The 21,024-nt window shown below is 41.8% G+C and overlaps 1 protein-coding gene across 10 annotated transcripts in view; it reads left to right on the plus strand.

Annotated features, from left to right (window-relative positions):
- Positions 1–21,024, plus strand: part of KIF1B (kinesin family member 1B) — a 137,525-nt gene that overhangs the window by 41,154 nt on the left and 75,347 nt on the right. For 3 of the 10 annotated variants that reach the window (XM_034753474.1, XM_034753477.1, XM_034753478.1), the window contains exons 5-15: positions 152–217; positions 2,789–2,967; positions 3,612–3,723; positions 4,852–4,929; positions 6,148–6,213; positions 9,760–9,835; positions 10,132–10,210; positions 10,792–10,934; positions 14,656–14,789; positions 18,441–18,520; positions 20,123–20,198. In XM_034753474.1, coding sequence (XP_034609365.1) covers positions 152–217; positions 2,789–2,967; positions 3,612–3,723; positions 4,852–4,929; positions 6,148–6,213; positions 9,760–9,835; positions 10,132–10,210; positions 10,792–10,934; positions 14,656–14,789; positions 18,441–18,520; positions 20,123–20,198 — 1,089 coding nt within the window. Of the gene's footprint in view, positions 1–151; positions 218–2,788; positions 2,968–3,611; positions 3,724–4,851; positions 4,930–6,147; positions 6,214–7,065; positions 7,084–9,759; positions 9,836–10,131; positions 10,211–10,791; positions 10,935–12,052; positions 12,095–14,577; positions 14,790–18,440; positions 18,521–20,122; positions 20,199–21,024 lie in introns of all 10 variants that reach the window. The other 7 variants (XM_034753469.1, XM_034753475.1, XM_034753472.1 and 4 more) reach the window with 5 other exon arrangements.

Below are 21,024 nucleotides of genomic sequence, written 5' to 3' on the forward strand. Positions count from 1 at the left end.
TGCATTTTTACCAGGACACTGCGGTGGTGGTTTGATGTAATTAAAGTGACTTTTGGAGATAGGAAGAATAGAAGGAGAACAGATGGAGTCACAGTAATTATTTGTCATTGCTCACTGACTGCTGTCTGACTCAGGCTTACTTTCTCTCTAGCTGTGTGAAGAACTGTTTGAGCAAATCAATGACAACAGTAATGAGGAGATGTCCTATTCTGTGGAGGTAAGTACACTGGTGGACTGAGGCATGTTACTGTTAGTGGGTATGAGGCTGCTGATCTGAAGAAGCTGCTACATCGTTGGTATTGTTTTCTGCTTCATATGTTCATGAACACTTGACTCCCCTTTCTCACCTGACACAAATGTATGAACAAAGCCTTTCTAAGGTAAACTAGTCTGTATGAATATAGATTCTGGGCCTGAAAAGCCTTAAAATGAACTTGCAAACATTTTACCACTATTGGTTGGGAAACCTATTCAGTGTGTTCTCTCTTAATTGCCTTTAGTCATTACTTTAGTTCTTATTAAACGTAGGCCTAGTTTAGAATAGCTGATGTTGCAATCTTACGCAGGAATCTTCTGTTAGCCTGCTACTGGGGGATGCCATTCTCTTCTGTAAGTAGAATGGGAACACAGTTCATGCAGAATATGTACTGGGGAAAAAAAATTGACAGGAAGAGAATGTTATAGACTGAGTCCCAACTGACCAAACTAGTCGTCTGTGCTAAGTCCTAGAACAAAGGCAATTTCCAGGCTACTAGCCAAGTGAATGTGCAGGAAGATCTGTATGTTCGTAGTTGGCAAAGGATTAAAATTTGGACTGTAAAAATAGCACTTTGGTTGGCAGATCTGCTCTGTGTGTTTAGCTATAATTGCTCACTTTCCAGACAAATAAGTTTATTCCTGTTAGTCTCCAAGTCAGCACAATTAAGAGATAATCAGCTGGATTCTCTTCTGGGTCACACATAAGTTTTGTAACCAAGTTCTGACTGCAGAACCTTTTCATACAGCTGGTGATGGGGTAAATCAGAGTGCAGCTTGAGTCTCAGCTCCCGGCGTGAGATTGCAGCGCATTTAGTAAAATGATCTTTTAAATGTGTAAACTAAACCAATTTAACAATTAGACAACATTTGTGGAACTCAAATCAATTTTTAGTTAGTTCTTTCAGAGCAGACCCCAGACTGACTCTCTTGAACTGAATGTTACTCATAACAATTTAGAACCTGTTTGCACAAGGAATTTGGTTGAAAGTATTAGAACTTTGAGATGACTGTCTTTATCCACAATGTTTAGAATGCCCTCTTCTTTTCAGAAGCAAGATGGGTGAGGGTAATAGCTTTTTTTTTGACCAACTTGTTTTGGTAAGAAAGACAAGCTTTTGAGCTCATACAGTGCTCTTCTTCAGGACTCATCTTTTCATAGAGCTTCCTGAAATTAGTAACTTTCTCAACCTCTTTCTCATTTGGGGTCAGAGTATGCAATTGGGAAAAATGTGAAAACTCTAAAAGGAAAAATATTTGCACTGATTTTAATGGACCAGTTAACATAAAACAGACTAATGTGCTGCAAGCTCTGAATAAAGAAATCAAATTCAACTTGTCTTGTTTTTGTATCCATTTCTTTTAAGTAAGCAGATGACTCCAATTATTAGCTTTTAGTGAATTCTAGAGCTGTGAAAAGGCTACTGGAAAGTTAGTCCGTTTAATAGGTTTTAAAGCACTGGGTCACTTTGGAACTTGAGCTTAATCAGAGGGTGGAATGTCACTGGGACAGCGTGCTTAATACTTGTGAATGGAAAGAGCAACATACTTTCGAACTGTTTCTACTATTTGATGCAAGAGTGGATGATGAGTCCAGAGGGAGCTGTGCAAAGAAGCCAGAAAAATGATCTTCATTGTGGATGGAAGGCTCTGAGAGTGGACATGGGACAAACTGGGTGGGGGAAAGGCTAGAACTGGGTTGCAGAAATTATGTAAATGTTAAAATAAACATTTGCTTGTGCAACAGTGACCCACTTGATATTTTAAGTTCCTTTGTCTCTGGCTTTTGGTCCTGGTTTAGATATTTGGGGTTCCTTTTCATATTTCTAAAACTGCTGCTTCCATCTGAATTCTTCCCACAGAATGAAAGTGAATAATTTACTGTGTCATTTAATATTTTGGATGCTGAAGTCACTAAGTATCTGTTAACATGGGATAAGCTTGGTGCCCTGAGAAACATGCCAATTAAAAATTATGCTCTTAAGAGAATTTTAACTTTGTAATTGTGCTGGAGTTAGTGTGCAGGTCTGACATGTAACTATAGTTGGCATTGTTAGCGCATTGGAGGTTTGGGATTTTTATCTGACCAGCACTTTGTGCTGCTTTAAATACTAGAGAGCCAAAAGTGGCATGATTGAACATGAAGCCCCATATTCTGTTGTATCTCAAAGATGTATTTTACTAACTCTTCATTTCATCATGGAATCTACATAAGTAGTGGATTTGAATTAAGTGGCACAGTTTCTGGAAAGTAAGATCCACAGCACACATTAGTTTGGACCAACCAGGAAAAAGTTGAGGAGAGAAACTGCTATGGATAGAGAGTGTGAAGCTTACATTTTAGACCTAATGTGGGATTGCTCTCACCTTCTCCCCATGAGTGTGTCAAGCTGCCACATACCTTAATTGTGGATGCACCTTTTAACTGAAGGACTCCTTCCTAATGGTGGTGCTCTACAATGCTGCAGAGCTTCACTCAACAGAAAATGAGGCCTTCCGGACCTGTAAATTATCCATGCAAATCTATTCACAGGTCAGTTACATGGAGATTTATTGTGAGAGAGTCAGAGATTTATTGAACCCGAAGAACAAGGGGAACTTGCGGGTGCGAGAGCATCCTCTGCTCGGACCGTATGTGGAGGACCTGTCCAAGTTAGCAGTCACCTCTTATACAGACATTGCAGACCTCATGGATGCTGGGAACAAAGCCAGGTTGGTTATGATGTGGATGTGTACTCAGTACCAGTTGGGGTGGTGGTGGGATGGTGTCCCTGCTCCACAGCTGGGACCATGACATACAATGCCAGTTTTGAAATCCCCTTTGTGCAGCTTTTGTCATATGTGGAACTAGAACTTGCATTAAAAATTGCTAAAGGAATTAAACCTGGTGTGAAAATACACTTTGGTGCAATTTAGACGCAAACACTAATTTGTATTATGAAATGGTTTCGCATCATTTTATTGATGCCTTATGTTTGCAGTAGCTTTTGGTAAAATACGTTAGTTGCAGTTCCTTCTGGTAACATGCCTTTTAATTTTAGTTTTCTCTGTATACAAAAATACAGTGATAAATCAGTTAAAATAAAATCTACTTCTAGCCACCCAAAAGGTGAGGAAGAGTAAAGTTGGCCTGTTCAGCCATACTCTCTGGTTGGTTAATCCATATAGCAGGCTATGGACAAAGGAAGAATGATGTAAGGAGACTGGTGCAGAGGGAGGAGTGGGGGTAGCATTAGGGAAGCACAGGTAATTGTGTAGATTGACAGTACTCAGTAAAAACTGTTCAGATAACTGTAGTTGCAGCATGGAGCCAACTGATCATTTAAAAAAATGAATGTCTGATTTTTTTTTATTAGGACCGTGGCAGCTACAAACATGAATGAAACAAGTAGCCGCTCTCACGCTGTATTTACGATTGTCTTTACTCAGAAGAGACATGACACAGAAACTGACCTTTGCACGGAGAAGGTAGAGGAGTGAGGAAAACTGACCATCACCTTAATTCTGCTTTCAATTACTTCATTTTACTGGGGGTGGAAGTAGGAATTGTCTCACATCGTGATGTACTTCTCAGTGGGGGAGAATTTACTTATATGCCATATCAACCCTGTCAGAGCACTTTTATTACTGTTATGTTTTTTGTTTTGTTTTCTGAACTCTGTTCCTAAACTGTGTTTGAAGTAGTGGCTGAGATGGGGGAAGCAGGCATGGCAAAGATATAGAGGGCGTGGGCTGGGGAGGGGGTAGGAAAGTAGACCCAGCAAGAAGAAAGATGGATCTGGAATGAGCTGGGAAATAAAATTTCCTCCTGCTTGGACACAGAAGCTTCAGTGTTTCTGCTTGGCAAGGCCTAACTAATTGATGCCTCGTTAACTATCCTCCGCAGCCTCTTTCAGGCATAGGCCTGCTTTAGTGATACTCAGGCAAAACAAAACAGATGGAATTTGCATGCTAAAAGGAAGTACATTCTGTATGAGTGGAGTTGTTTGGCCTTGCTGTTGGTTTGGGTAGTGGAAGAGCAAAGAGGCTCTGTATGCAAAAGTGACTATATAAAAAATGAACCATTTTCACATATCTGATCCCAGTGTGTATTTAGGTCAGATCTGTTGAAAACCAAAGTTTTTCCCTCCTGAATTGTTTTGCCTCTTCAGGGTTATGGGATAGTGGCCTGCATTCTATTCTGCTGTTGTTCCAGTTCCTTATTACTGATTTTTCATATACAAATATGAATAAAACATAGCATGTCTTTTTTTCTTTCTAGATCCTAGGTTATTTGCAGCACTAGCTATTAAATTATCTTTTGACTCAGTTTGCTCTGGAAGTCCTTACATACTTATGAAACAATATTCTTTATTTTAGCTATTTTTCAGAGTATAGCTGCACTTTAAAACAGAATGTATTTATCCTAATGCAGAAACAACTTTGCTTCTCTGAAATTGATTGCCAATAAAAACAGTACAGCTGTAGAATCTGTAGCAGGCTATCATGATTTTGGACAGTAGAATACTTCATGAATCATGAAGTAATCAGACTTATTTTTCTCTTGTTCTAATTCCACCAGAACTAGTTCTGACTATTGCTGTGTTCCCTCTTTAGGTCAGCAAGATTAGCCTTGTGGATCTAGCTGGGAGTGAGAGAGCAGACTCAACTGGTGCCAAAGGGACTCGATTAAAGGTAATGGGATTGCATTGGGCCACTGCTGTATGAGGGAGAAAGGAGAAAATGGTGTATTAGTCTGATGTCTGAAGATAATCTTTAGTTATTTTCTCCTCCATTCATTACTTAATAAGCAAAAGAATATAAAAAATTCAGTCCTATCAAAGATCCAGAACTTCAGCCCCATTGATCAATGATGCTATGGAATAGTAACAATTTGATTTTTTTTTTTTTTAAATCTTTCTATGGCTGGTGTAATGGGTATGTTACAATAGTCCTTTGTTCTTGAACACATTAGCTATTGTGCAAAAATGAGACCTCTTCGGTATGCTGTCTAGAACCAAAGAGGCCCCCTATTTTCAGAGACTGTTTGTTCAGTTGTATGATTGCATGTAATTCTCATATTGGGATAGACTCATAGACTCATAGACTTTAAGGTCAGAAGGGACCATTATGATCATCTGGTCTGACCCCCTGCATGCTGCAGGCCGCAAGACCCTTCCCTGGACTCTGCCGTTAAAGTCCCCAATCCTGTGTTTTAGTGACTTCAATTGGCTGAGACCCTCCTGCTAGCGATCCCTGCCCCATGCTGCGGAGGAAGGCGAAAAACCTCCAGAGGCTCAGCCAATCTACCCTGGAGGAAAATTCCTTCCCGACCCCAAATATGGCGATCAGTAATACCCCGAGCATATAGGCAAGAGTCTCTAGCCTGACCCTTGTTGGCCATTATGCTATTCATGTACCATTGCTTGGTTTTCCTTGTCTACTATGTTTTACCATTAAACCATTCCCTCCATAAACTTATCCAACTTAATCTTAAAACCAGACAGGTCCGTCGCCCCTTAAAAGAAATACATAACACATGGCATGAAAATGCTTGTGGGTTCTGTTTTAATTCTGATATTTTAAAATATCTACCTTTGCCTTCACTAATATGTGCGATTTTTATATGGTGGGTGTAAGGGTTATTTCTTCATGAAGTAGCTTTTTTTAGACTGGTATCCCATGTTTTGGTCAAGCTTTAGATGATAAAATTAGTGGAGGTACCTGTGTGATAAACGAATGTTAAGACCCAGATAATCATGGCAGTGTGATCACAGTAAAACTAACTTTATTGTAAATCTAAGACATCTACTTTCACAATGACACTTGCCATGATCTCCAGCTCCTTTTAGTCTGGACCAGAGTTCCTGTTTGAGTAGTGTGAATCACCACATCAAATGATTGTCTTTCCAGGAAGGAGCGAATATCAACAAGTCTCTCACAACACTTGGCAAAGTAATTTCAGCCTTGGCAGAAGTGGTAAGTACAGTATTGCATCTATCTAGAGGAAGTTGTCATCTTTTCAAACCTTCCACTGCTTGGTAATATTCTGGAACAGCAAGAGACCATATAATCCAACAAGGCCCTTCCATCTACTTTGCTAACCTCTGTACTTGGCCTAGTTGAGCCTTTTTTTAATTTTATGATAGATACATGCAAGGTTGTTAATATCTATTAATCTCATAGGTTCTGGTGCAGGACTTGCTCGCAGTAAGACAGGAGCATTGATTTACTTAGCTAGGAAGAAGCCGTGAAGTACAAATGTTTGTAGGCTTTTGCATAAAATTTGTAAGAAGTAAAGCAAATAGAGTACATGTTTACATATTGAATGTTGTGATTTTTTTTTTAAAAGCAGCAGACATTTTTTGATTAAAAGAAGAGCTTTATACATCCTGTTGGGAGTTTGCTTGATTTGAATGATAAGGGGTCGTATGCAATCATTTGGTCTTTGGGTTATTCTACTGTAAAACTGAAATTTTATCCTGATGACTAAACTGCTGGAAAGTATCCTATAATCTAAACAGGTAATCATAGAGTAGCATAAAAATGCTTCTTCCATTGCAGTTGCAATGGGACAGCATGTTGGAAAAGCTGCTGCTGTGCACTTAAGTTACAGAAAATTTAACCTTTGGGACAGTCTGACTGGACTTAACAGCTTTCTAATTAATTTAAGTGCTTTCTGGGAGATTCAGTTCTCATGCATTTGGTTCCTCAGAAAAGCCATATTCAATGCATATCCTCCAGCGTAACAATTGAAATGGTCTAGTCTGTCTTGTTCAGTCGCTCATCTTGTGTTCTTTCTTCCTCTTCCTTTAATGCTTTCAACTTTAGGATAACTGCACCAATAAGGTATGGTGGGGCTGAGTAACCTTGAATGTTCAGTCCTAGTAGACTGATGTAGAGCCAGATGCGCTTCACCTGGGAAACCAAGAGCAGGGATCTGTCAAGAGCTTCCATGACTATTTGATTTGGGTTGTAGACTGAATTTTACTTAGTGAAGAGGCTTATTGGCATGACCATGAAGTAATGAGGAAAAGCAGTACTAAAACTCAAAATAAAAATGTTCTTGTTAGGGTTGGAGAAAAGAAAAAAATGCAGGTGTAATGAATGTTTAAGAATAAATACAATTTTATACTACATCCCTGCTCCTGATTTGTGGGTGACGTTTTTCTTAGGAATACTTAATATCTTAACATCTTTGCTTACTACAAGTGGTTTCCCGTACTCTTTTCCTTCACACGAAAGGATGCCTCACAGGTTGCAGTTTATGCTAACCTTATAAAATTGCTATGAAAATTTACAAGCTTTGATGTGCAATTTTTACTCATTTTACTTGCCATCAAAAGGTTACTCACCTGAGGCAAGTAGGGGAAAATCATTTTTATAAGGCTGGTACTCCCTTTTGTGCAGTAATCACCTTTTGAGTGTTAGTAAGATGACTTTCACATAACATCTAGTCAAAACTACTATTGCACAATCAAATCTTAAATTAATAGTGTCTTGTAGAATTAAACTTTTGGCAGTTCTTGAAACTAGGTGTATGTCTGCTAATCTCCCTCCCTGCTCTCTTGCACATGTCAGCAGATGACAAAGGACCCCATTTTGCAGAGATCTTTCATTGATGACCCCTAATCGCTGCTCATATATCAAAATCAAGTTGGGGAGCTAAGAAGGGTGGGGAATGGAAAATATTTACAGTGGAACTTGTAGGGAAGTCTGTTCCTTGCCCGCAAAGGATTTCTTCTTATAACCTTTTATAAAGACCGTGATTGACAGAATGCTGGAAGACTTGGGGAGCTGTCTGCATTGTGAGCTTGTGTTTTGTTTGAGCAGTCCCCAAATCCCACTAATCTGCAGCCAGGTACAAGGCTACTTAAAAAACAAATAATAAAACGAAACACCCTTTGTGCTCATGCTTCTAATTTCATTGACTCAGTCTTACTGTCCTTTTTGACCTCTCCCTTGTCCTCACATTTCCTAATCATCTTAGCGTTTTCCTGAGTCACTTATTAAATGTCCTTCCACCTGTGTCCCTCCAGCCCTGTCTTTCCAAATTGCTTCTCTGGCTTTCCAGAAAAGCATAAAGCCCAACAACCTGAAAGGGAAAGTGGGTTTTAGCTTGAGCCTTTCCCTTGTGTATTAAGCTTTATTATTGTCTAAACTTAAAAATCCTGATACTAGTTCTGGAGAATTTAACCACTGTATGGTTTTTTTCTCCATATGCAGAATAACCCTTCCTTTAAGGAGTATTCTGAGCAAGTCATGTGGACTCATTATCCTTTGCATTCCCACTGTGAGACTGTCAGGAGAGTTTAAAATTGCAACCAATAAAATATTTATCCCACCTCATGGAGTGTTAATTGCAATGGCATTTAACATCCAAAGGAAACATTCTGTGTCCAAGTACAGGTTGCATGGGATTTTTTTTAATCTAAAAGTCAGTAATGTTTCTGTGTGGAAGCAGGGCTGTTCATCCTGTTTGGTTCCTTCACCTGGGTCCACTTACATAAACGTTTATCTTATGCTTTCCAGTTAGTTTCTGATTGTACTTTAAATTTGATTTTAAAAAGTAGCTTGTGAAAACACTACCTAGGTGGATCACTATTTGGTGGAGCAGGGATAATGCAGCCAAAGCACTTACATTGTTATTATAGATGAAGGAAATAACAATGAGAGGGTAAAGTAGGTGGGCAGAACTATTAAAAGTAAGGAAATGGAGGAACTACATTTACAGTGTGAGTTTGGTTCAGCTTATGATGTCGGTGTTGGTAGTGTTTAATTTTCCAGTCCTTTGATTGGCTCATAGCATTAAGATGACCAGATAGCAAATGTGAAAAATCAAGACACTCTTTTTAGGGGGTGGTGTGGGGGGTGGAGGTATACTTGTGTATGTAAGGCAAAGCCCCTAGTATTTGGACAGTCCTGATAATATCTGGACATCTGGTCACCCTACATAGCATCCACTGTCTTCTATCCGTTTAGAGTTTATACCTCTTTCATTTCTCATTTCCCCTCTTGATCTGCTCTCTTCTAATCACATGTCCCCAACTGCTGCTTTCTCTGACCCTAAAGTTGCTTTATCATCTTCATAGCCTGTAATATACCTCTTCCAAAGGTCAGTACAGTATCCCTCCTTTAATTTTGTGTATGGAATCTGATGTACGGCTTTACCAGCCCTGTTGTCTAGCATCTTAATAATCTTCTCTTCTGATGTGTGCTCTGATTCTCTCATGTGCATAGCAGCCCCCTTCAGCTGCTGCCAGACATTGACATGATCACCCCAGATTCTTAGTCTAATCAGCGACTTTCAGCCTGCCACAGAGATTAAGTTCAACTTCTTCTTCCAACCTTGTTCTCATTGCATTCAACTTTCTACAATAAACTGCATATACTTTTCCATCTCCTTGAAAGATTAAAGCATCTAAGAAAAGAGATCAGTTCAATTATGATTTCTGCCTTTTTCCTAAACTCAATTTTTCATTTTCCAGGTACTGTTGTTCAGTAATAAGTGTGTCTCTTTTGTAGAGTAAGAAGAAGAAGAAGACAGACTTTATTCCATACAGGGATTCTGTGCTAACGTGGCTACTTCGGGAAAATCTAGGTATGACTAATCTGACTCTGCCAATATTTCCCTCCATTTTCATGTGTTTCATAGCAATTTTCTGCCTGAATCCATTGTATGATATGAGTATTAAATATGTCAGTATCTATTTTTAAGTCATACTATTATTGTTACAGGGTTTTATTTACTCTGGGTTTACTTATTACTACTTTGTGTAATTTTGTTGAACACTGTAATATGGATATTGTTTAGGCTGGGAAATACTGACATTCAAGAATATACTCATTACAAGGTGCCAGTGCAACTTCATTTAAAACCTTGCTTGTTCATTATAGGTGGAAACTCCAGAACTGCCATGGTTGCTGCTCTGAGTCCGGCAGATATCAACTATGATGAAACTTTGAGCACTTTAAGGTACTTTTAGCCTCTAATCTGGAGTGGAAATGTTTGGCTTTCAGCTCAGGTATCTAGGTGCTCATCCTTCCTATCGTGAAACATGCATTAGGCAAAACTGAGCGTTCCAGGGGACTACGCTGTGTATTGTAAAATCCATCATTCTAAAGTGAACCCCAGTCCTGTGTGTGAGAACAAGAGGAGAGGGTATAGTTGCTTCACTTAATCAGGTAAGTTTTAGTTTGACCAGTTCCAAGTTATCTGTACTTATAGATGAGGATGAAATTTCTGTCTAATGGTGCAAAAGAGAAATAATCTTATGCATGAAGAGAACCCAGTTTAAAATGGCTTCACTGGTAACACCTAAGCCTGATTTCTCAAAGGTATTGAGTACCTAAAACTTCAGTGGAGTCTGAGTAGCTGGAGCTTAAAACCTTTCAGTGTGACCCCTGCTCCTTACTCTACAGCACTTCTGAGGTAAAGCTGCTTGATCCAGCATCTTGTTAATCTGAAATAACAGCAGGGACTTGTATACGACTGTAGAGAGTTGCTGTATATGTCCCATATAAAACCAAACTAGTATGTCTTTTGACTGCTTCCAGATATGCAGATCGTGCAAAGCAGATCAAGTGCAATGCTGTTATCAATGAAGACCCCAATGCCAAGCTGGTGCGTGAGCTGAAGGAGGAGGTGACGAGGCTCAAGGATCTCCTGCGTGCCCAAGGGCTAGGAGATATTATTGACAGTAAGTGGGTTAAGCAGTCCAGTCCTTTCCATCATGGGGCTGTGCTCTGCTGCAGGAACTAAACTAATTACCAAGGCCCTAGAGCTGGAGAAAGCTGGGTTTGTGTGGGAAGGGGGTGTAGTCATTAAATTTCAGTGCTTCACAATTTAATTTAATTTTTTTCACATTGCTTTGGTGAGTGGTTGTCTCTATCCCCTTCTGTAAATAACATGCCCTAGCACCTTTTTATGTTCCTGCTACATCAGATTCAAACTCTGCTCCTCTGTCTCTTGCCTGCAAAGAAAAGTTTGAGGATCCTGTCTTGGATTTGTCCTGTTTTTCTGACCTTCACCTCCAACACAGAAAACAAGCTAAAATCTTCCATGCTAAATTCTTTGAGAATTTGGGCTGTGACAGAGGCCTAGTCTTCACTTACCGGCTGGTCCGGAGGCACGCCATCGATGTTCTGGGATCGATCCCGGAAGTGCTCACAATCGACGCCGGTACTCCAGCTCGCCGAGAGGAGTACGCGGCGTCGACGGGGGGAGACTTCCGGCCGCGTCTGGACCGCGGTAAGTCCGGAGTAAGGTACTTCGAATTCAGCTACGTTATTAACGTAGCTGAATTTGCGTACCTTAGTCCGAAATCCGGACTAAGTGTAGACCAGCCCTTAATTCCTTTTACAGGAGATGCCTTGAAGATGAGTGTTAGTTTTTGTGGCAAACTGGTTTTCCTTTAGTAAATAATAGAAAAAATCTCTGTTAAAATGTATGCAAAGAGTGAATGTTTTTTATCTGACTTGTGGTGCTTGTTTTCCTGTGAAGGGAAGACCCTGATTTAATCACAGGCAATGTGAAGTGTGTAACTTGTATATATCTTCTATTGTTATTTGTTCAAGAGAATAGATAAAGAAAAAAAAACTCCGCTCAGATTCAAAAGTGTTCACATTTGATGCAGTCTTTGTTTTAGGTTGAAAAACAGAACTTTCTGTTAGATTGGAACAAATCAAAACAAACATTTTGATGTGAAATTGAAAACTGTTTTTGTTCTTTCAAATGCCAAGTATTCTCTTCCCTTCCTGTGTCACTGTTGATCCTGAACTTTGACCCTTCTTGTATTTCCCTCTTGCTTCCCTTCAGTTGATTCAATCGGAGATGATTACTCTGGAAGTGGAGGCAAATGTGTGTATTGTGTGGTTCTATAGCTCTTACTTGCTAATCTGCTTCTGCTGGGCCAGTTTTTAACTGAGCTTTGCATGCCAGCATTCCTCACAGGGAAATCCCAGACAGAGCAGTTACGGCAGAGTCTATTATCTCGTGAAAATGAAATGAACCTCCATCTCCCTTACTGAGCCATCCTTTGGTTAAAGCACAAAGTTGAAACCACTCTTTAATATGTCTGTTGCTTCCTTGTTTTGGGGAGACTGAGGATGGTTATACTCCAACCTATTTTTTTGTTACAAATAATGGTTCTGATTTGAACTTCCCAAATCTATTTCTTTTAGAATATTTTTTCAAGTTCATAAGTTAAACCGGTTCCCTTCCCCCTGGACCGCTAGCCTCATGACTTATTTTCTTACCCAGAATGTGTCTTAATATTTTACATTTGAGAATTGATTCTTTAAACTAAAGTAAAATGAAACAATAACCATTTCCTCCAAGGGAATGTTTCTTTGATAGCCTCTGCACATGTGTGGGGTGTTGGGTGCCTTGTGCTGATAGCAATCTCTTTGTTTGAACTCTTATTTGTCTTTGGTATTAGTATAGCTGCTGTCTAGAACAGATTGGTTTTCCTCTGAAAGAAGGAATCTTAATGTGAGGAAACTGATAAGGATTAGATAGTAGGCTCAGAGAATAACGTTCAGTATAACAGCACTTTCCTTTCTGACCTCACCAACTATTTCTGTGAAAGGGAATGTACCTCCTTCTTTATAATCCACCTTTAGAAAAATATCTTGCTTCTGTGAACCGATGGATTCTCTGTAGATTTTTTGGGGGGGTGGGGGTGGTGGGGGAGGCGGCAAGTCCCAAGCAGACTATTTTGTTTTAGACCATGCCTATGCCCTTTTCAAAAGCCCTTGCTCGCCCCAAAACAATACTGACTGGAAGAGATCTGTCTGAAATTTCCTGAACTCAGATACTGGTAGTGTAAAGACTCAGCCTGGCCTTCCTTTTTTGGTGCTGCTTAAAGCTTGTTGCCTAAAAATCTGTCATCTCCGTGAGCAGCTGCAGCATCACCCAGAGAAATGTGCATGATGTTAAGAGAGAGGTTCTGTATGGACTCAGCAACAGCCAAAGTGATTGCAAATGCTACCTCCTTTGTCCCTTGGGAGTGCATGTGCCCACTGGCCTTTCAAGACCCCATCCTTCCTGCTCTGTCCTACCTGCTTGCCTCCACCTGGCAGCTCTCCCTCTTCTGTATTTTTCCACTTCCTGTATCTGCAGATGGCGGTTTTCAAACTGAGTTGATGGAACTACTAACTACAGGGCTAAATTGGTGTGAAATAGGACAGAAGGTTTATGTCGGCAGGATTGGTCTGAGTGGGAAGAGAGAAGGTGTGAGGGGGGGCTCAGCGAGGCCGGAGCTACTTAATTGTCTAACATCTCATGTTAGCAGTCTTTGACACACAAGTGAAGTTTTTGTGAGGTGTATTTGGATTGGATTCAGATCAGAGTAGGTGGTCTCTGGATAACTTTTAATGGAAGGAAAGGTACGCAAATGACCTGTATTTTCTACTTTCATAGACATCTTCAGGCCTCCTGGGTTTTCAGTATTTAGACTATTAGAGCTGCCTCAAATTCCAGGCATCTCTTAAAATGCTTCCCTGTGTTCATTCTAAGTCATGATCAAGAGACTTAACAGTGCCACCTCTTCAAGCCATTTGCACAGGTATCCTAGCAGAAAGGTAACCTGTTATATATTGTGGATCCTTTTTTCCACAGCAGATTAGGACAGATGAGATGTAATGGTATAAACGTGAGCCCATGCTCATATCACTCACCCTGTCAAGGACTGGATAGGTGGTTACAGCACCCTGTCCTTGGGGAACTTGAGCTACAGGCAATTATAGTTACTCTTGTGCTCTGTGTAGCATCTCAGCAGGCGTATTACCTTTGGAGACTAAGATTCAGCAAATCACGATTTTTATTACTGTTTTCCTTTCAGATTCCTTAGGTATGAGTTTGATTGAACTTAGTGGCTTAGGCTTTTTGGCCCAGTAGTACATTTCCTGATAACTGGCCATTTCTGTTCCCAGCCTTCAGCCCCACATTGCTCATCACTGTGACAATGTCCGGTTGTGTTAGAAGGCTGAAGGTATCATAGGAATAGGGCAGTGCACAGCTGTTACCTAGATCAGGGGGATTCTTCCGGTTTACAGTGTCTTGTTGAGTGTTTGACTTTATTTTGGCAGGAGTTTACTGGTAACATTAGTTTACACTGGAGTCCTTATTTACAATTCTCAAGGACTGAATGCAACTTTTTATATCTCAGGGATATTTATTTTAAAGGATTTGTTTCAGAACTGCCATCTAAAACTATTAATCTTGTCTGTGTTGCAGCTTGAATGCTTTCCTCTTACACTAGTGTTTCCTTCCTTTTCCCCTTTTCTCTGCTCCTTGTCTATTCCTTTCTGCCTTCCCTTCTGTCTGTCTGTCTCACCCAGATCTGAAAGATTTTCAGAACAATAAACATAGATACTTGCTAGCCTCCGAGAATCAACGCCCTGGCAATTTTTCCACAGCCTCCATGGGGTCCCTCAGTGCATCTCCATCTTCCTGCTCTCTCAGTAGTCAGGTGGGCTTAACATCTGTGTCCAGCATACAGGAAAGGATCATGTCTACACCTGGAGGAGAGGAAGCCATTGAACGTTTGAAGGTATGTACCATTGCAGACTGAGCAGGACGTAATTTTGGCTGGCTGGGTAATGGGGAGATGTCTTCCTATGAAAACATGACCTGTGCCTTTCTATTTCTGCCCTTGCACCCCAGAAAGTGCAGCTGGGTCGGACAAGTTGGGGAGTGGGTTCATGTATAAGCTTTTCATTCATGAAGATCTGAGCTTGATTTTTTGCCTTCAGCCACTATGAAATAAACTTGGCAAGAACAAACTGTAATCCAAGTGCACACTTGCTGACAATCTTATGTGGTGGTAACAGAGGATTGAATAGCAGAGTAGCCAAAGGGAGTTTTGGGAGGCCTGTTCAGCATCTCCCTGAACTGGCCAATGCAATCAGCTTTTAAAAAAACCTAAATGTACCCAAACTAAAAAAAGAACAGCATAACCCTGTCACTGTCTTCACCCTACCCCCACAGATTAAAATGTGAAGCACACAGAATAGCCTGCTTTATCCAGACAATAGAAGCCTTGTCCTAAATGTGTGTGAATTGAACAGCATCAAAAGTGCATTACAGTGAAAGGTTTCTTTCATTTTTACCAAAGCTCCCATCCCTCATGGGTGGATGAGTGGGGGAAGCTGGGTATGTTGAATGTGAGTGTTGCGTTCTCATGTCTTTTCCATGAGACACTGCCTGGGGGGAGGGGTTTGGATGGGCTGGAATACACGCTGCACATCCTCCTTCCATTAGAAACCTGCTGTTGCCATGGAGATAATGGCGCTGTCTCTGCGGTCCCCTGACACCAAGTCACTGAATGACGTCTATAAACCAGATTTAAAAAAACAATTCATAAGGTGGTTTGAAATCTGAGTGAGGCTGCCAGGAAAAGTCACTTCCTTTCCTATCAATATTCAAGGCAACTTATCCTTGTAAAAAACCATTGGGAAGAGCAACACAATTTGTCAACTTAATGACTCCAAGTATTGAGGGTTTCTAGAGCCAAAAGCAAAATGGAGGCATAGAATTAAATTTGTGGATACCTTTATTTTTGCTTCCCAGTGGGATCTGGGCAGACTAGCTTTTCTGGAAGAAGAAAGAATAAGTGGTGAGGGGGGAGGTGTGCCTGTAAAATGATTTCTGGATTCTCTTACACAGATGTGATTTCCCTGTTTGAGTGAGATTTTTGATGACTTCCACTTTGCTTCATTGTCATCCATTCTGCTGTAATCTTAAGTTGCATCAGAGGGTAGAGAAATAACCGTTTCTCTCAATTCAAAACAGTGGATGGAGTGGTGAGGGCAAAAAATATTCCCCTTTATCTCCGTCCAGAGAGAAGAAATGGTCTCTTGTGCTAAAGCTATGTAAATGCTGTAGCTATTGAAAAGGCCCCTGTGAAAAGCTGCTTGGGGGCGGGGGGGGGGGAGCGGAAATGCTGCCAGAGAAGCTGTTGGCTTCAGGTTTGTAAGCTGGTGCTGGAACCCTCTTACCGTGGTAGTAAATGCCACACTGAATCACACTGATTATTGTGGGGGCTGGGGAGCTACTAATATCCTGCTCAGTCCTCAGTACCAGAGCGAGAGAGAATTGAGCCCCCCATTCAGCTTGACACTCAGAGCCTCATTTACTAAAATTCTTGGACACTTGACAGCCTATTGCCCAGTGCTACTGGAGCTCTTATCCCAAACTTTCTATGCGAGCGCTAGCCCATTGATTTGGTCTAGGACTAGAAGGGCTGGACTAAAGACAGAAGGCCCTCAGGATTCCTTGAAATGGATGCCCATTTTGGGGGCCCAGAAATGGAGTGAAATCTGGAAGGTAGTTTAGGAAGTCAGTTTTAATTGCCATGCCTCCCTTGTAGGGATTCTCGAGGGTATGAGGGTTCTGTGGCCTATACTTGGCTTTAATGGTGACAGTTGCCAAGGATCACTTTAATGTTGGCCAGCCTGTATTATGATAAGCTTTTGATCTGAATATTTGTCCCCATACAAGGGCTCTGAGTCCTTGAAGAGATTTTATCATTTAAAATGTATTCTTTTAATACAACTTTAAGGTGAATTGAGGGAAATTTTTCTCTTTCCCCCAGCTTTATTCAGGTGAAAAGTCTGTGTATGACTTTTTGCATTCGTTCCTGGGTCCCTAAGGCAGCAGTGCAGTCCACTGAAGCATAAATGATTTAACTCTGCTTTTTCTTTTATGAATGGAGAGAATTCCTCTGGGGCAGACTTGTTCATTTTTTAATGCTGCTTTTTGATAAATTTTCAGTCTTCTATGCTGTAGCTTTCGGATGTGGTCTCTAATATTTCCGTAATGATCAGGATGTTTGTGAGTGTGTGCAGGGGGAGAGGGAGCTGCATTCCTAAAGGTTTACATCACTAGAGGAGCCTGGAGGGTGATTAAACAATGGGAAAAGGGAGGCTAATTAATGAGCTTCCGAACTGTGTCGTTGCATCCACCCCCATCAGTGGTTCAGCCTGTTGCACAGCACTGTGGTTGGTGCAACCCCGCAAAAGGCTACTCTTGGTAAACAGCTGGCCACAGCCCTTTGCAGCCAGCTGTTCACAATATATTTAAAATATGCTCTTTGCTTATTTGCACATTTTTGTCCTTGAATGTAGCTTTGCTGAGGAAGTGTAAGTTAAGGGCTGAGGTTTATTATGAAATAGCTTCGACTAGAATATCAGTCTGACTGGCTGAGAATGCAGCACAGATTCCAAGGTGAAACTGGTTAAAATAGCCCCTTCCTAAGTGCAGCAAGTACATACCAGGCTGTGTGGTTTGTATCATATGCTGCAGGCATTTGACTTGTCACCTTGTCCATTATGATTAAGCTGATTTTGGGGTATGTGGCATCCTTAACCACACCCTGTTGTGTAGTGTCTTTGGCACTCAAGTTATATAGCTCCAGAAATATGCAAGAACAAATAACAAATGTTATAATGACACCCATTTATATAAAAAGAACAGGAGTACTTGTGGCACCTTAGAGACTAACAAATTTAGGGTTGTTAAGGTGCCACAAGTACTCCTGTTCTTTTTGCAGATACAGACTAACACGGCTGCTACTCTGAAACCCATTTATATAACACTTTTCATCCAGAATGCTCCAGAATACATTACAAACTAATTTATAGGATGAGATACTAAAATCCAAGACTTATTAGCTATTATGATATTGAGACTGCTACAGGCAAAAAATTCTCAGTAGACAGGAGCTGTTCCTGCTTTGTCTAACAAGATTCCTTTCCTGGAGACTTAAACAGCACCCATTATGTCTTGAGCATATAATCTTCTGGATGCTTATAACCCAGTGACTTGGAATTGGAGCTGCTTGCAGGTTTTTTGTAGCTAATCACTAGGCTGGTCAAGCCCTGGCCAGTACGAATGTATACAGCTTTGGGAATAACAGTTGACTTCAAAGGTGGAGGTTCTTAGCTCTTGTAGGTTCCTGCAAAAATGGGTATTGTAGGAGGAGTCTGGGTTGCCCAGAGATGCTTTGTGTTAATAACTTTGCATTGACAATGAGGCTTAAAATTAGCACTTGAGCATTTGCTGCTGGGTCCTCATAATTCTGATCCCATTTAGGTCTGCAATACTTGGTTAGCCCTGGTTCTTTGAGATGTGATGTGTTAAATTGGGGGGCTCCATATCATCCCCCTTCAGTCTGTTAATTCTATACTGGGGTTTTACACAGGAATCAGAGAAGATCATTGCAGAGCTGAATGAGACATGGGAGGAGAAGCTGCGGAAGACTGAGGCCATTAGGATGGAGAGGTCAGGAGCAAGAAATGCTGTGGATGTCCTCTGGGTGGGGGGGGGGAGGGGGGGGGGGGAAAGGAGAGAGTATAGTCAAAAGCTGATCTTGCCCAAGAAAACCAGAGTATTGAAGCAGCTAGCACACTTCTTGGTGGCATGTCGTCTGCTCTTTGTATTCCACTATGGCAGGTGAATGGGTAATGCAGACAGAAGCAGTATTTCAATATCATACCTCAAGGACACTGCTTAGAATTGTCATAGAAGATACTCCTGTTGGGTAAGGGTGGGACTGAAGCAGCATCTAGAGTTGCAGCATCAGCCTTCTGGGGTTTCAATCCAGGAAAGCACAGAAAAGAGGATGGGTCATCTTAACTGTCTTTGAATTTTTAGGGTGATTTCATCTAGTGGAGGGAGTAGACCAATTGTAGAATGAACCAGAAACATAAACTCAAGCCTTGGTAACTTATCTAGCTTCTATACTCATTTACCATGAATAAATATTGCCATTTAGAACAGATCTTAGCTTTTCCTGAGGGATAGGCAGATTTGTGGAATAAATATTGTAAAAAGTGCTCACTCTTGTGATGTATCATTGCCTGCCCTAAACTGGAGTGTCAGACCTGCATAAGTTCTGCAGCCCTTTGTGTTGTGGAGCTGAAGGATAGGAGTTAATCCTGTTGCATATGTAAGATACCACCCTGGGCTGGTGGCCAATCAGGATGCAGGCTGGTTGGTAGTGCAGTACATTATACAATGACTAGGGCCCACCAAATTCATGGTCCATTTTGGTCAATTTCACAGTAATAGGATTTTAAAAATAACAAATTTCATGATTTCAGATATTTAAATATGAAATTTCATGGTTGTAACTGTAGAGGTCCTGACCCAAAAGGGTGTTGTGGTGGTGGGTTACAAGGTTAATGTAGGGGCATTGTGGTATTGCTATCCTTACTTCTGCACTGCTGCTGGTGGAGGCGCTGCCTTCAGAGCTGGGCAGCTGGAGAGCAGCGACTGCTGGCTGGGAGCCCAGCTCTGAAGACAGTGCTGCCACCAGCAGCAGTGCAGAAATAAGGATGGCATGGCATGGTATTGCCACCCTTACTTCTGTGCTGTTGCCTTCAGGGCTGGGCCCTCAGCCTGCAGCTGCTGCTCTCCAGCCGTCCAGCACTGAAGACAGCAGTGCAGAAGTAAGGGTGTCATGGTATAGTTTTGCCATCCTTATTTCTGCACTGCTGCTGGCAGGGCGCTGCCTTCAGAGCTGGGCGCCTAGCCAGCAGCTGCCGCTCTCAAGCCACTGAACTCTGAAGGCAGTGCAGAAGTAAGGTTTGCAATACCATGACCCCCCTCCAATAACTTTGCAACTCCCCCCGCGATCCCCTTTTGGGTCAGGACCCACAGTTTGAGAAACACTGGTCTCCCCCATGAAATCTGTATATTATAGTGTAAAAGTACACACAAGACCAGATTTCACGGGGGAGACCAGATTTCAGTTTGTGATGCATTTTGCATGGCCGTGAATTTGGTAGGGCCCTAACAATAAGGTGAAACTTTGATTTGGATCAGATTTGCACCGGTGGGGTTACAAAGCACCTCCATCACCTCTTGCTTTCCTCTTTGTAGGGAGGCCTTGCTGGCCGAGATGGGAGTTGCCATTCGGGAAGATGGAGGAACACTGGGGGTCTTCTCCCCTAAAAAGGTACAGAATATTGATGATAAATGTTGAGTCAATTCTGGAAGAGGCTGGTCAACCACCATTAACATAGAGCAGGGGTGGGCAAACTTTTTAGCCTGAGGGCCACATCGGGGTATGAAAATTGTATGGTGGGCCATGAATGCTCATGAAATTGGGGGTAGGGGTGTGGGGGGGGGCGGCTGGGGATGAGGGGTTTGGGGTGCAGGAGGGTGCTCTGGGCTGGTACCAATGAGTTCAGAGGGGGATTGGGATGGGGCAGGCTGTTGGGGCATGCCAGGGGGCGGTGAGGGCTCTGGCTGAGGGTGTGGGCAGGGGCAGTGCACAGAGCCACCTGGCCACACCTCCGCATACTACATAGCAACTGGAGGGGGATCATGCTGGCTGCTTCCTGGGAGCTGCACAAGTCCCTGATCCCACTCCCCGGCCGGAGCTGGGCAAACCCCCACTCCCCAGTGGGAGCTGAGGGCCAGATTAAATGGTCTGACAGGCCGGAAGTGGCCAGCAGGCCATAGTTTGCTCACCCCTGACATAGAGGCTGGTTTCTTCGTAAGCTACAGAGACGCTATAGTGGTCTTTGGCCCCCAAGTAATGTATACCTTTCACAGAGTTTTTGGATAACCATTAGTTGCTGGGGTAAAAGCTACCTTTCATGATTTATACTACTTTAAATTTCTGCAACACTTCAGTCTTGAAGGTCCTTAGTACTCTGTATGCAGGCAAAGTAAAGAATGATGTTCACAGTGCCTTCTGCTGATTATTAGGGTAGGCAGAATGTATTATACATGCTAGCCTCAATTTAGAAAAGAAACTGGAGCAGTATGAGAAATAC

The sequence above is a fragment of the Trachemys scripta genome, chromosome 19 (genome assembly GCF_013100865.1).
Source record: "Trachemys scripta elegans isolate TJP31775 chromosome 19, CAS_Tse_1.0, whole genome shotgun sequence".
NCBI lineage: Eukaryota > Metazoa > Chordata > Testudines > Emydidae > Trachemys > Trachemys scripta.